This window comes from Epinephelus lanceolatus, chromosome 11, assembly GCF_041903045.1.
Source record: "Epinephelus lanceolatus isolate andai-2023 chromosome 11, ASM4190304v1, whole genome shotgun sequence".
Taxonomy (NCBI): domain Eukaryota; kingdom Metazoa; phylum Chordata; class Actinopteri; order Perciformes; family Serranidae; genus Epinephelus; species Epinephelus lanceolatus.
In genome coordinates this window covers 20,779,996-20,793,206 of record NC_135744.1, presented here as the reverse complement: position 1 = coordinate 20,793,206, position 13,211 = coordinate 20,779,996, and the positions used below count along the sequence as shown (strand labels likewise).

Here is a 13,211-nt window from a genome sequence, read left to right as displayed (position 1 = left end):
TTTTTAAGAGCAAACATCAGAAAAAAAAATCTTATATTGGTGAATGGGGCCCACTGGTATTAACATACTGGTTTTAACGACACACTCGTACAGAGTTACTCACACACAGCAGAGCTTGGTGTAAGAATGGATCATGACTTAAGTAGAATCCTTATGAATAGTTATGAAAAGAAGTTTTATTAACAGCTTATTCAGCCTGTTTTTCATGGTCCTTTATTCAGAATAAGCTAAAAATGAAGTGATTTTGTTTTGTGCTGTCAGAACCTTGTAGGATGACTAATTTCTGTCTTAGCTGAACTTCTACATTTTTCTTGGCTCATGAACTTCTTTTAATATCAAACCAAAGCATGTTCAGTTATAAAACTAGAGTCAAAGCTCTGCTAAGATCCTTAAAAGTGTTGCGATAAAACGGAAAGACCTGACAGCAACAATATGCTCATATTAATTGGGTGAAGATAGAGTCAGTGGAATTTTCCATTACAAGCAAATTAAGTACAGTGTTGACAGCAGAGGTCTTCTTTGGACATGATCTGAAACAGATCAGTGGAAAACCTCCCCGAACTCAGCGTGCATAAATGCCACATAGTGGCCCAAAGAAACAAATTTCTACAGTCAAGATTTTTATGAGTCTATAAAATATTTAGTTGAATGCTGCAGTGTGTGCAGTGAGCAGAGCTTTGCAACTGTCTTCTCCTGTGCCGTAGCTTATGGCACTGCGGAGTCTCCACAGAGCTCTATGAAAGGAAGGCGGACTCTGGTAACCATAATGAGACTAAATCACTCTCAGCACTATTTTGTTAAATTGCTGAAGCTGTTTAAGGAACACATTTTCATCTCCCCAGTAGACCTCTCACAGACCACTGTGGCATAAAGCTGCCAAATGCCCCCTGCCCTTGTTTCAGTCTTCTTGGCAGGTGAGGGAATTGAGGGGCCCTCATAAGCTTAATTGTGTTTCAGTAAATCCAGGAGCCAATGAGAGAATCGATTCTCCCATCAATGGCTGGCAAATTGAAAGCAAACATCGTGTTGTGTGTAGTGTTGATCTCGAGATGTGAATGAAGCTGAATTAAGATTGTTGAGGAAACTGCCCTTCAATTTTCTGAGCACATGCACACTCGAGAGTTTAGTTACTAGCAGGCAACTTTGCCCAGACTGTCGGTATTATCCTCTTTCTCCTCTGTAAACTCCCCACATCCTCAATCCTTATAATCTTAAATGAATGAATATTTCCCTACCTAAGACCTTCAGTATCATCAGCTTTGAAAAACAATAAATTATATTCTCTCTTCCTCCCATACACTTGTAAACTGAATACAGCCAGAAACATGAGGTTACTTTGCTTCAAGTGGCTCTCCTGTTTAGCACAACACCATGCTGTTGTCCTTTATCTCTAAATTGCACACATCTAAGCTGTCAACAGCCTCTACATCAACAACTGGGGAAAAAAAGAACATTTCCACACCACTGTAATCGCTCTTTGCGCTAGGCGCCTATGGAATTTGTCAATGTGTAATGGGTGAGACCTCTAGGCAAATGGAAGGGAAGCGAGGTCTAAATTTCTGCAAAGAAATATGTTTATTTTGATTTGACTGAGACAGCCGTCTCCCACAGAGAAGCTGGGAGATGTAATGATGAGATCCATTTGTTCTACTCATCCTCCCATTAGTGCCTGCCCTGCTGTGCAAACGTACTGTTGTGAAGCACAAGACAAGGTTAGATTGTCACATTACAGCGCTCCCCATAGAGCTGCACAAACCCTGTTTGATAGAAGGAGACACAGGCATGTACATATATAGATTGCCCCCCACTGGAATTCCCATTGGCACTGTTTGCTACTTCCATGCTTATCATGATCTGCTGCACTCTGTGTGCTAAACCCATATTTAAAACTTCACAGACTTGATTGTTCAGATGTATACTGAGAGTCTGAGAACCAAAGTAAAAAAAATAAAAATAAAAAGTCAGGTCTTTTGGCTCATAGACGTGGGGGAAGACTCAATATATTAATTTACAATCCATGCTTTACAGGAAATATACTCCTTCATACATCAGCAAATATTCTATCGAGTATGACATTCATTTCTCCAGAGACTAAAGACCTCCGAGTTGAGTTTTGGTCTTGTGAAAAAACAAGAAAGCCACACAGAGGGAAGCCAATGCCACAATCTATGCAAAGTGCCATTGAGACTGAATACAAAACACACTAATGTAGGCCTGGGCAGTATGACAAAATTTTCATATCACGGTTACAAGAAAAATCATATCGGTTTCACGGTATTTCATGGTATTTTGCTCAGGTTCGGCCAACTTGACATGCTGCGGTGTTGTGCTATGGCCTATTCAAGTGCCGGAATTTGTTATTTACCTGACAACAACACACGCTCCGCTCCATTCATTTGGGCCCCTCTGACTGCGTACGGAAGCGACACGTAGAGAAGCCAGCGGGGTTGTTTACCGTTTGCCGAGCCGAGAGGCTGCATGTAGGCTGCATGAAATGTTAAAGCATTTTCCACCTAAGTTATTACATATATTTGAGTTATCTACAAGTTTACTGTACTGTTTGTCATCTACTCGCTTTCAAATGTCCGCCACGGACATTTACACAATGTCACGGATAAACATGGGTAAATGCATGAAAAAAAATCATCACATATCACCTCTGATAATGGTTTATTCATTTAAAAACACATTGTGCTCATTTAGCACACTATTTCATGTAGTCTTTATCTGCTGGAGGGTCGCGTAGGGGAGCGTAGAGTGACAAAAATAGAAGAGCCGCGACAGACGGGGGTTGTCGCGCCGCTCCCGTTGTCGGTGGAGCTGCTGAACGGGGGCGAGCTGCTACGAGACTCGCGCTGCAGACGTGTCGCGCCGCTGACGTGCCCGGTGGAGCCTAGCCGTAACTGTCTCGGACTCGGGACGGGTCGTCTTCGGTCAGGAAAATGCGTCCCGAGCCGTGCTCTAGTGTGCTCACCTGTGTGTGTGCGCTTTGTCTGTGTGTGTGTGTGTGTGGGTGTGTGTGTGCGCGCATCGGGGCAAAACTCCGCCGTGCGCGATACAGAGGGCAGAGGAGAATTGTAAACGGCGGTGTGCCGCTGCTAGTTGCATACAGGGGAAACACTGCTCTTTTTGGTATGAGTTCTTCTGGGTCATCGTGTACAGTTGCTTTGCTTTCAGGACTCTCTCCGGCAGCCATTCTCGCCTCTCAACTTTTCTATGCGCTCACTCTCACCTAGCCTCGAGTCACCAGGCTCTTCAAGCGAAGAGCCTGGTGTCTATTCACTTTGAATTTTGTCTGAATTCTGGTTCCGGTCTAGGGAGCGGATGCGGTATTCACCAAATTCACCAAACTAAAAGTGTTCACCATAGTAAAACTTGTAATTCTGCCGCACCATCGATTTGGGGTGATGAGGGGTGTAAGAAAATCGATTAACTTAATGGCTTGGGGCTTTTCTTGTAAATTATATTCTTTAAATTAAAAGTTTCACCGCATTTTTATTAGCTTGGTGCTTTTATTTTGACGGAAAGGCACATCCATCAAATTCCGGATCCTGTCTCACTCGCCCTGGTTCCGTTTCCTTACCAAAACGGCCACTAACGGCCCCAGACTACTCTCACCCGCTCAAGGGTGCCTGTGGTGTGCAGTGGTGAAATGGGTCCCCGCTGAAACACTTTCCCGCTGCGCATGTTCCGGACGTTGTTTGGGCTATTCACCGGTATTGCGGTATATGAAAAATTCATATCATAATGAAAATAAATACCGGTTTTCGGTACAAACCGGTATACCGCCCAGCCCTACACTAATGCATTAGCAGTCAAGGACTGAAGGAGGAACGACAAAATAGAGGTGCTATAGGGGGCTAGACAGCATGCACTTTCTCATTGGAATGGAAAAGTCACAAAAGACCATCCATTTAAATTCACTTTGTTTAGTTTTAGGATAGCAACATTAAAATTTCTGATTATTCTGATACTGAAATTTCTTTTAATTCCATGTTTTTATTGCCATTATCATTTACTGATTCAATACATTTAAGGTTGAGAGGCATGTGTAGATATACTAAAATACTTTATACAAACTTTATACAAGCCTCAATATTTGATAGCACATGATACCTGTTTAAATATATACGTATTTATCTCCCAATAGAGGCACGAAAGCGAGTACATATATCGACTCAGACTGTGAAAAGTGTTTGGACACGGTGTTCCTTGAATGTAACAACCTTGAGAAAACTCAACTCAACGACTTAAAAATGTGCTCCTTTCTTCACCAATGTTTTTTGTACTTTTTATAATGATACTAAAAATGCAATGCCCTTCAATATGTAACGGTGGGTGCAGTGTGAACTTTGCAGACTCCTTCATTCACTATGAATAGTTTTGTTATTTAAGGCATTGTTTTTCTGTATCTTAGAGCTAGCTGCATTTTCTACTTTCAGTACAAAGGAGGATAGAAAGGTGCTGAAAGGGTCGTGCAAAAGAGATTGCCATTACTTTCAGCCGGCTGCCTTCAATGCTTATATTTTTTAAAAAAAAGTTTGAGAATAACGGAATAAGAAACATTTTAAAGCCAAGTAAGTTTGCACATACGTAACAAAGAATTTCTCTTGGTGAGTCAGTGCATAACAATAAACATGTTACAGAAGTCAGAAGATATAATCTAGAAAACTTTACAATAAAAACGATGAAAAGAAAAACTGTTTTTAAAGTGCTATGCAAAAATGTTGACCACGGGTATGCAAATGTTCTCAGTAGTAGAGAGACAGTGAGGCTGTGTGCTAATGCAACACATAGCGACAGATATGGATCGGGATAAGAGACAGTGTCAGGAGGGGTCCTCGGCCTTGTTGATGAGTCCAGCTGCAGTTGGAAAGAAATTATTTCTGTGGCACGAGGTTTTGGTGCTGATGGACCACAACCTCCTGCCAGAGGGGAGTGGCTCAAGAAGTTAGTGTCCAGGGTGATGATGCAAAAGTGGGAAATTAATCTGCTGGAGCTGGCCCCCTGATGGTCATGAGTTCATTTCTAGTGAAAGAGGTCTGGATACAACGGCAGAAAACTGAACTGACAATACAAAAAAGACAAAATAATGCACACCAACACGCCAAGGTAGCCATCCATGGCACCATCTTGATGCCTTCATATGTCTTGTTCCTCTAATTGCCTTTTTTTAAGACCTTATCTCTGCTGATTCTCTTCTGACACGTTGCCTATGGCGGGCACCTTGGCTATCCTTTTTACTTTACAAAGGGTGGTGCCCTAATTTGAATCTAACACAAGGTACATTTTGTTTTTTAATGAATAATTTTTGATAGCCGAATTGAGTGCAATTACTCCACTTTATCATTTGGACCAATTCATGTGTTAACAATGCCTATTATTTAATCCCTTGGGGCTCATTAACTGCACTTTGGCGTTATGTGAAAGTCTAGTGTGTAGGATTTAGTGGCATCTAGTGGTGAGGTTGCAGATTGCAACCAACTGAAACTTCTCCCATGTGCCAAGTGTGAGGGCTGATGAAAAAAATTGAATGGCCTGTCAATGTGAGTCATGCATGAGCCAAAAGGTCAATTATCTTGAATAGCTACCTACGGCTACACCACATGGACAAACCACATACACTCCCCGACTCAATGGTGATTTGTGAGAAAATGCGAAAACGCAAAAAACAACTTGTGACTGCTTTATCGCTACTATGACTGAAGGCTTGTTAAAACATTTTGTTAAATAAGGTAAATCCAACAACTAATCATGTAATCAGATGTAAAAGTTGCACATCTTAACATACTTTAAGTCTAGAATACAAGTGCGGTGGGATTTGATGACGTAGCATCCTTGAGATTCAGCCATTTTAGGGGTCCTTCCTTGACTTTGAGAAACATCCCCTATCTAGAGCTAGTGTTTGATTTGTCCATTCTGGGCTACTGTAGAAACAAGATGGTGGACTCAGTGGAACTTGCCTGAGGACGTTCTTCATGGCTTATAGGCTATTATGGTTTATTCTGAGGAAACAGAAACACAACAATTCCTATTTTCAGGGGATTATACACTACTTAAAACATAGTGATGAAAATTATACACCATTTCTGCCACTTTTGTGAAGTCTGGCTTTAATTTTCATGTTGGAGGTGCAGCTGTTTTTGGCAAAGATTTTGGGCAGTGTAGACTTGCAGACTAAGCATTATGTTTAAAGTGCTGTATTCTAGACATAATGCCTACAGTGTGTAAGCAGCACGCAAGCGTCTTGCAAGCAACTGGTACAAGTCTCCAGTCTGTGTTGACTGCATGGTAAGCACACATTCAGATGGGTTATAGGGCATATTCATCCTTTAAGAAGGAATCCGAGAAATAGCCTTGTGGCCTTCGTAGCTGCAGACTTGGGATCTCGCAGGACCCAACACAGGTGTTACAGGTGAAACATGTGATGCAGTGATATGATAAATGATCTGTTCCTCCAGGCTCCACCTTTCTATTGTTTAAAGATGTGTTAGTTGAACGTATTTCTCAAAAGAGCGACCGATTTCTCAAATACGTTGATGGCATCAGTGTTTGTATCTGCCTCCACTCTTGTTGTTGATATCCTACTGCTCTCATATGGGTTTGCTTTGAAACATGCTGGTAATTTTCATGTGCAGAATCCTTTCTCAGTAAACAAGCTCTGACTTTTTATTTCTCAGACAAGGGAGAATATTAATGTGAGATTGGATCCGAATTATAGAACATGTGAAACTGTGATCTCACCGTTTCTCACAGTTTAATGTTAAAGTGTTCATTACGTTGGATTTACTCTATGTTTAGCTGTTCTGTTTTTATCCAAGGTAGCAGCATGGCTCTAGGGATAGTGCTGCTTCTCACTATTCAATTTGACTTATACTTTGGTTTATCTATTTGTCAGTGTGGTTGTCTTTACAGTGACACTTAGAGCTTTAAAGAGCCGCTATGATGGCTGTAGACCTGTAGCCTTGTTTCAGTGGTCTTGGCTTCTGGTTTGTGGCAATGTGTTAATCACAGGAAATGGAGGAGGACTACTTAAATATGAAAAGAAATAATCACATAGTTAGTATAGAGGAAATCATTTAATAGGAGCAGTTATTTATTATACGTATTGCAATTTCAAGGCCTTATGATGTCCTGTGGCTCCGGGCAATTTTCTGGTCGCGCATCTGGCCAGTGCAGTGCTTCTCAGCACGCCTCTGAAATGGGGTTATGAGCTGTCAATAACAATCCAGTGCCCCGAAATACAACCGTTACACCTGTGCTTACACGTTTAGTGTTGATTTATGTGCCACCTGGGGATGATGATCACAGAGCTCCAGATAATATAAGTTATAATGCAGTAATATTTTACCACTGTGTGAAGATATAAAATGCATATACTGTGGAGTTTATTTGGTACAATTTTCTGTGCTGCTTTATGTGGACTAATTTGCATGTCTGAAATAATTGCCCGCATCATGAGTTTCTCATACAGAAGGGTTTTTTTTGGTTTGTTTTTAATATAATGTGTGAATCTGAATTATGATTTTGCTTATTATATTTAATATATCATTTGCTTTCTCATTTGCAGTTTGTGTTATTTGCTGTTTATTGTACAAGTTAGACTTATCAGTCTACTCTTTTTGCCTTTCCAGGGAGCTCTGCTGTGTTCACCCAACAACCCACAGACTTGGTGGTGGTGGCAGGTCAGCCGGTCACCCTGCCCTGCTCCATCCCTGGCTATCATGGCATGGTGCTCTGGCTGCGGGATGGCATGGCCCTGGGTGTTAACAGGGATCTGTCAGGTAAGTCATCTGAGCTCAACAGCTGATACAAATACAATACAGGATTCCTCAATATGAGTCAAACATGCCAGTGTGAAAAGAAATGACATTCTACAGAAATTATAGCAATGTAATAAGGTAACATTAAGATGTAACTAAGGATAAATACATTTTATTACAACTTGCATCTCATGGCCACAGCTTTGACCTCACTTTCTGTTGTTGACTAGAGGGGCACTTAAAAAGCGCTGAGCTCCACCAAGACCAAATGCTGCAATGCTGAAGGTGCAATTTATAACATGTCTCCAATGGATAGCTCACTGCCAACACTCTGCACTGCACAATACCCGGACTAGACATGCACAGGGAGCAGCGCTCATATGACTGTTTTGCTCCGTCAGCACTGTTGCTGTTGTTATAACCGTTAGCATAACACCTTACCCACCCGCAGTGGTGGGATGGTTTTGTTTGAGAAGGTCTGCCCCCGAGGTCATGCCAATGACTTTGCGCTAACGCCCATTAACACTGTTAGCTCTGTCAGGACTGTTGCTGTTGTTAGCTCTACACTGCTAGCCGGCACCCTTTTGACTCAGCCACTTCTATAGGCCCATTTCCACTGAAGAAGTTCCTGGTACCATTTGGGGGGCAGGAACTACTACAGGAACGTCCTGCCGCTCGGCCCTCTCAACCGCCGTGTCTCCACTGAGAGAGCGGAGTAGGAGGAAGGTTTCTGTAAAGTTACCGGGCTCTGTATGTGACGTAATCGTTGCACGACCATTTTGACCGGGGCGACGTAGGGGCGTAGGGTTGCCATTAGCCGTTAGCGGTGTCTGTAATAACTCCAGTCACGGTCCGTGAAAAAAATATTTTTTCCAGCGGATGTCTTAGTTAGAACATGATTGAGCTAACTGGAGTAGTTTCATGTCGTATCCGACAACGGGAGGCTTTTAACAGATGACGTCCTGATGTTAGCTTTGCTGCTGCTGTTAGCTGTCCCTGTCAGCTGATGCTTTCTAGACATCGTGATTTCCCAAAACTGAATAAATACCACACATAGCAACACAAAACTGCTTTGCTAGCTCAATCGTGTTGTAATTAAGATATCCACTGGAAAAAAAATTTTTTTCATGGACCGTGACCGGAGTTATTACAGACACCGCTAACAGCTAACGGTTAGCCCAGCTAATCTACGATAACCATGTTATTAATTACAAAACGTCACATCCCGCCTTGAGTATATCCAATCAGCACCAAGTAATCCCCAAGCCCCACCCAGGAGATTCTCGGGGCCATTCTGAGTACCTACTCCGAGGCAGGGACTTGTTTAGCCCCTGTAAAAGTTCTGGAACTCTGTCCTTCAGGGGTGGTTCCTGCGGTGGAGACACGCACCAACGGCCCAGGCCCCATAAAATTACCCCGAAGTTCCTGCGGTGGAAACGGGCCTAATGTTTGTGTTTCACATCCAATTTGAGAGCCATGTGCAGCCCCAGCCCTCTATGATTGTCATATATTGCAAAGAGAAAAATATTTTCTGTATCCACCTTGTGATTTGCATATTCTCCAAAATTTAATGGGTATGTCCTTGGCTGATGCTACACACTTCCACCATGGAAATAAATTTTGCGCCAGTAATCCCACAATCCTGATGACATACAAACAAACGTACAAGCAGACAAGCACATAAACTGAGCGGAATACATGGCCTCCTTGGTTAAAGCATTATACTCATCAAATCAGTTGCTGAGATCTGGGAATTTGGCGTCACCACTAAAAAGAAGCCAGACTGGATAAAGAAACACAAGCAGAAGCACAGTTAATGTGCTCAGGCAACCCAGTGTCACTCCCATGTTGTCAAAATCCGGCACTTGGGCAATGACTTGCGGCGTCAGACACCAAAGAAAAAAGTCATCCATTAATGCCAGCATGATATGCAGCGGCGCCGGGCAAGAATTAAAGTTGAAGCTGCGAAAGTCTCAGTGGGGTGGGCAGGTGGGGTGGTGGATAGGTCCAACAAACACTGACTTCCACCTGGGAGAGTGGTGTTCACATCCCATAAGATTATGAAGCCAAGCCCTGTTCTTTTCTCCTAAACCTAACCACTTGCATTTGCAGTTGAAGGATAAAAAACACGAAGTTGAAGTTGATACAATGTCCTGGAACGTCAACAACCAACGCACCAAGGGTACCTTGCATGTTGTAGCTGGACATGAAAATTCCATGACCAAACATCGTTATGTGACATGGTTGAAGTGAGAATGTGTTGGCTCAGGTATGGCAGTACCTCTGTTTGCAAATTACTGTGGTCCGCATTGAAGCGTCAGTCCATAACTGTTCACAACATCACACTAAAATTGATTATCAGTGGAAAAGTCATCAAAACTACCATAAAATTCAAATGAACATAATAACCAAATCATATCTACAGTATATGTTTAAGAGATGAAGAGTTTAAGGTCACTTGTAGGTCAATAATAGGGGATTGCACAGTCAGTTACAAAACTGAACATGTCCACACAGATTGATATAGTAGCAAAATATAATAACTGAAATGAATAGCTGAAGCCGATGTTATATTTCAACAGAACTGACAAATAAACCTCTAGCTGGCTCCCATATACTGTATATCCCACAAGTGTACAGGCATGCCCAACTGCACCCCCCCAATCCCCTTAAAAAGACCCCATAAAATGGCCATGCCCCTGGTAGCATGAGCTCTCTTACCTAAGGGGGCCTTGACACTGCAGCTAATGCAATTCACAGTTATTGCTTCCACTAAGTGCTGATGAAATAAGAGTTTTCTTTTATGAGGAGTAGCCCATGAAATGAACCGGCGATCATCCCTCCTCGGGCGTCATGTTCCATCCACATACATGTGTAGAGTGCAGTGAGTAGCTCCTCGGGTAATCAAAATGAGGGGGGACGAAAATCTCATAATTCTAAAGTAGGGCATATGTAAGCAGATTCTAACACTTTAGAGACTAATGTAGGATTAGGTTGACAGCACACTTTAAAATGCCCTGGTGCAAATTAAAAATTAACAGGCAAATAGAGAGAGCATGCACTTCGCTCGGTGTCGTAGCTGTTAGAGGAAGTGGCATTTTAAGTAAAAGGGTTTTAATGTTGCCTGGTCCAATAGCTCAAAGGGTGCAGTGATGATACACTGAGACCAACATACCAGCCCTGCAATAGGACTAAAGGCTTGTGTATTTGGAGTTAGTGCCAAAAGCATCTTGACAGATCAAACCTGCTGCCAAAGAGCCTGTAGAAAAAGGCTTTGCCTTTATAGAATATATTCTTCAATATAAAAGAGACTGAGCTCAGTCTATACAACAGGTTCTGATCATACAACATACAAAACAGAGCTCTGGTAGGTGAATAGATATATCTACAGCCTCTTACTTGCCAAGTCCATAATGAAGCTTGATCTGGATGAGTAGATTATTTCTCTGTGTGCATGAAAAAGGAAGCCCCTACGCTGTCGGAGTTCTCAAGGCTGGTCCTGTAATTTTTGAATTGGCCAGTGAATGGAGTGTTTAAAAGCTCTTGCTCTGGCCTTAATGGAAGAGATCAGACCCATGGGAGGGAATGCTTGTAGAACCACACTGGTATCTTTTTTCATGTTTTAGTCCATTTACTACAAATAGACTTTCAATCATCATCTTTTACAGTGAATGTGTTTTTCTACCATTCAAGCAGTTTGGTAGTCCATTAATCCAGGGTTTTAATTATTTTCAAGGACACATTGTTGTCGTGTGCTGATGTAGTACAGATCAATCATCTCCTCAAACAAAATAAAATAAATAATATGATGGACTACATTAATGAAGCAACAATAATATACATATATACAACAATATCTCTTCAAAAGGTTGTTTACAAAATGAATTTACCTGGATGATAGGACAGCTACACCACAGTTCGTAAAATGCAACACATTCTTACTCCAAACTCATCATTCACTTGGTCAGTGGCCCTACCAGTCAAACTATGACACCCTAGGTGCCCCTCTGGGATCACTTTTTGGATGCACAGGGATGACATGTCGATTTCTGCTTGTTAATGCAGCGTGTCTTTTCAAAATAAACGTCCTTGTTCATAAGAAATTGGAACAAATGGAACAAATTCCACTTAATATGAGTATAGCCTCATTCCAAAATACCGCAAGACTTTAGTTAAAGGCCTCATCCCAATTAAACGCCCAGTCCCTTTTGGTGTTGCTACACATTTTGACGATACAGGCCTGTCTCAGTGAGACGTTTGGTCTGGTTGCTAAGCAGTTCATTTTCATAGAGGTTCTCTGGATGTATAAAACTGGATTGTTGACTACCCACTATAGATTGTGCAAATAAATATAAATACATTGTTAGCTTGGTTCATTTTAATTCTACTGAAACCATCAGCACCAGTCCATTCCCTTCTTCGGAAACTGTCATAAACTCAGAATATGTGTCCATTCCTGGATTACGCGGTAAATTATTTATATTCCTTTAGTCCATAAGGGTCCACCAATCAAAAGAATCAAAAAATGTTTTGCATAAAAATTAAGCAGAGTTACGGATATTGTTTTAACAAGATAAAATGGTGTTGTGTCGGTACGCTGGGTACCATAAAACAAGTGTCATAACATAATGCATAAGTGATATGTTATTAAAAGCCTAATTTTTATACAAGTGTAACCGAGGGTTTATATTTATATATATATAATATTCATACTGGTTCAAATAAACAATTTGATCGGATTTCTTATCTTTGCTGAGCAACAATTTTGTCTGTCCCAAATATAGACCTGTTGAACTCAGCGATTTAAGCAAATAATTAGGGCTGTAGTCAACCAAAGAAAATCTTGGTCAACTTAAGTCGTACACAATCTTCAACTAATCGATTAGTCATGGGAAAAAAAAAAAAAAAAAAAAAAATTCTGTACGTTATTTTTACTTCTGCGGTGGTGTGTCTCTGCAGTTACACCTCCAAAACGCTAGTCAGCGGTGGAGGACTGTGTTAAGTGCTGAAAAGTTTAGTTCAAATCAAACTTTATTTAGTTGATTCAAAACACACATTAAATATGGCTTAATAGAGACAATTTCAAACACAAGTAAGCAAACTGGCTTCACTATAAATTGCAGAACTGACAGACAAACACTTGTCTTTATCTGGACACATTTCCCCCACCAATACAACATGCTAACGTTATTATCACAAGTCTATGGCGTTTTACATTGTATAAATTAGCCTAGCATCTAGCAATCTTTTCCTCTTCTCATATAAATCCAGGGACAACAGCAACATGTAACAAAGGTAACGGCACATAATTTGGCTCCATTACAACTCACAACATTCACCGACAAAACAACTGTCTTATACTAAACACGTTTTCCAAGCAAATATAACATGCTAACGTTATTAGCGCCAGCTGATGGCATTTTACATTGTATACATTAGCCTAGCGAT

The 13,211-nt window shown here is 41.3% G+C and overlaps 1 protein-coding gene across 1 annotated transcript in view; it reads left to right on the top strand.

Moving 5' to 3' along the window:
• The window catches only part of kirrel3a (kirre like nephrin family adhesion molecule 3a), a 309,684-nt gene that overhangs the window by 145,976 nt on the left and 150,497 nt on the right, over positions 1-13,211 (top strand). Inside the window, exon 2 of the mRNA XM_033645731.2 lies at positions 7,635-7,784. Within this exon, the coding sequence (XP_033501622.1) occupies positions 7,635-7,784 (150 nt within the window). The remainder of the gene's footprint in view (positions 1-7,634; positions 7,785-13,211) is intronic.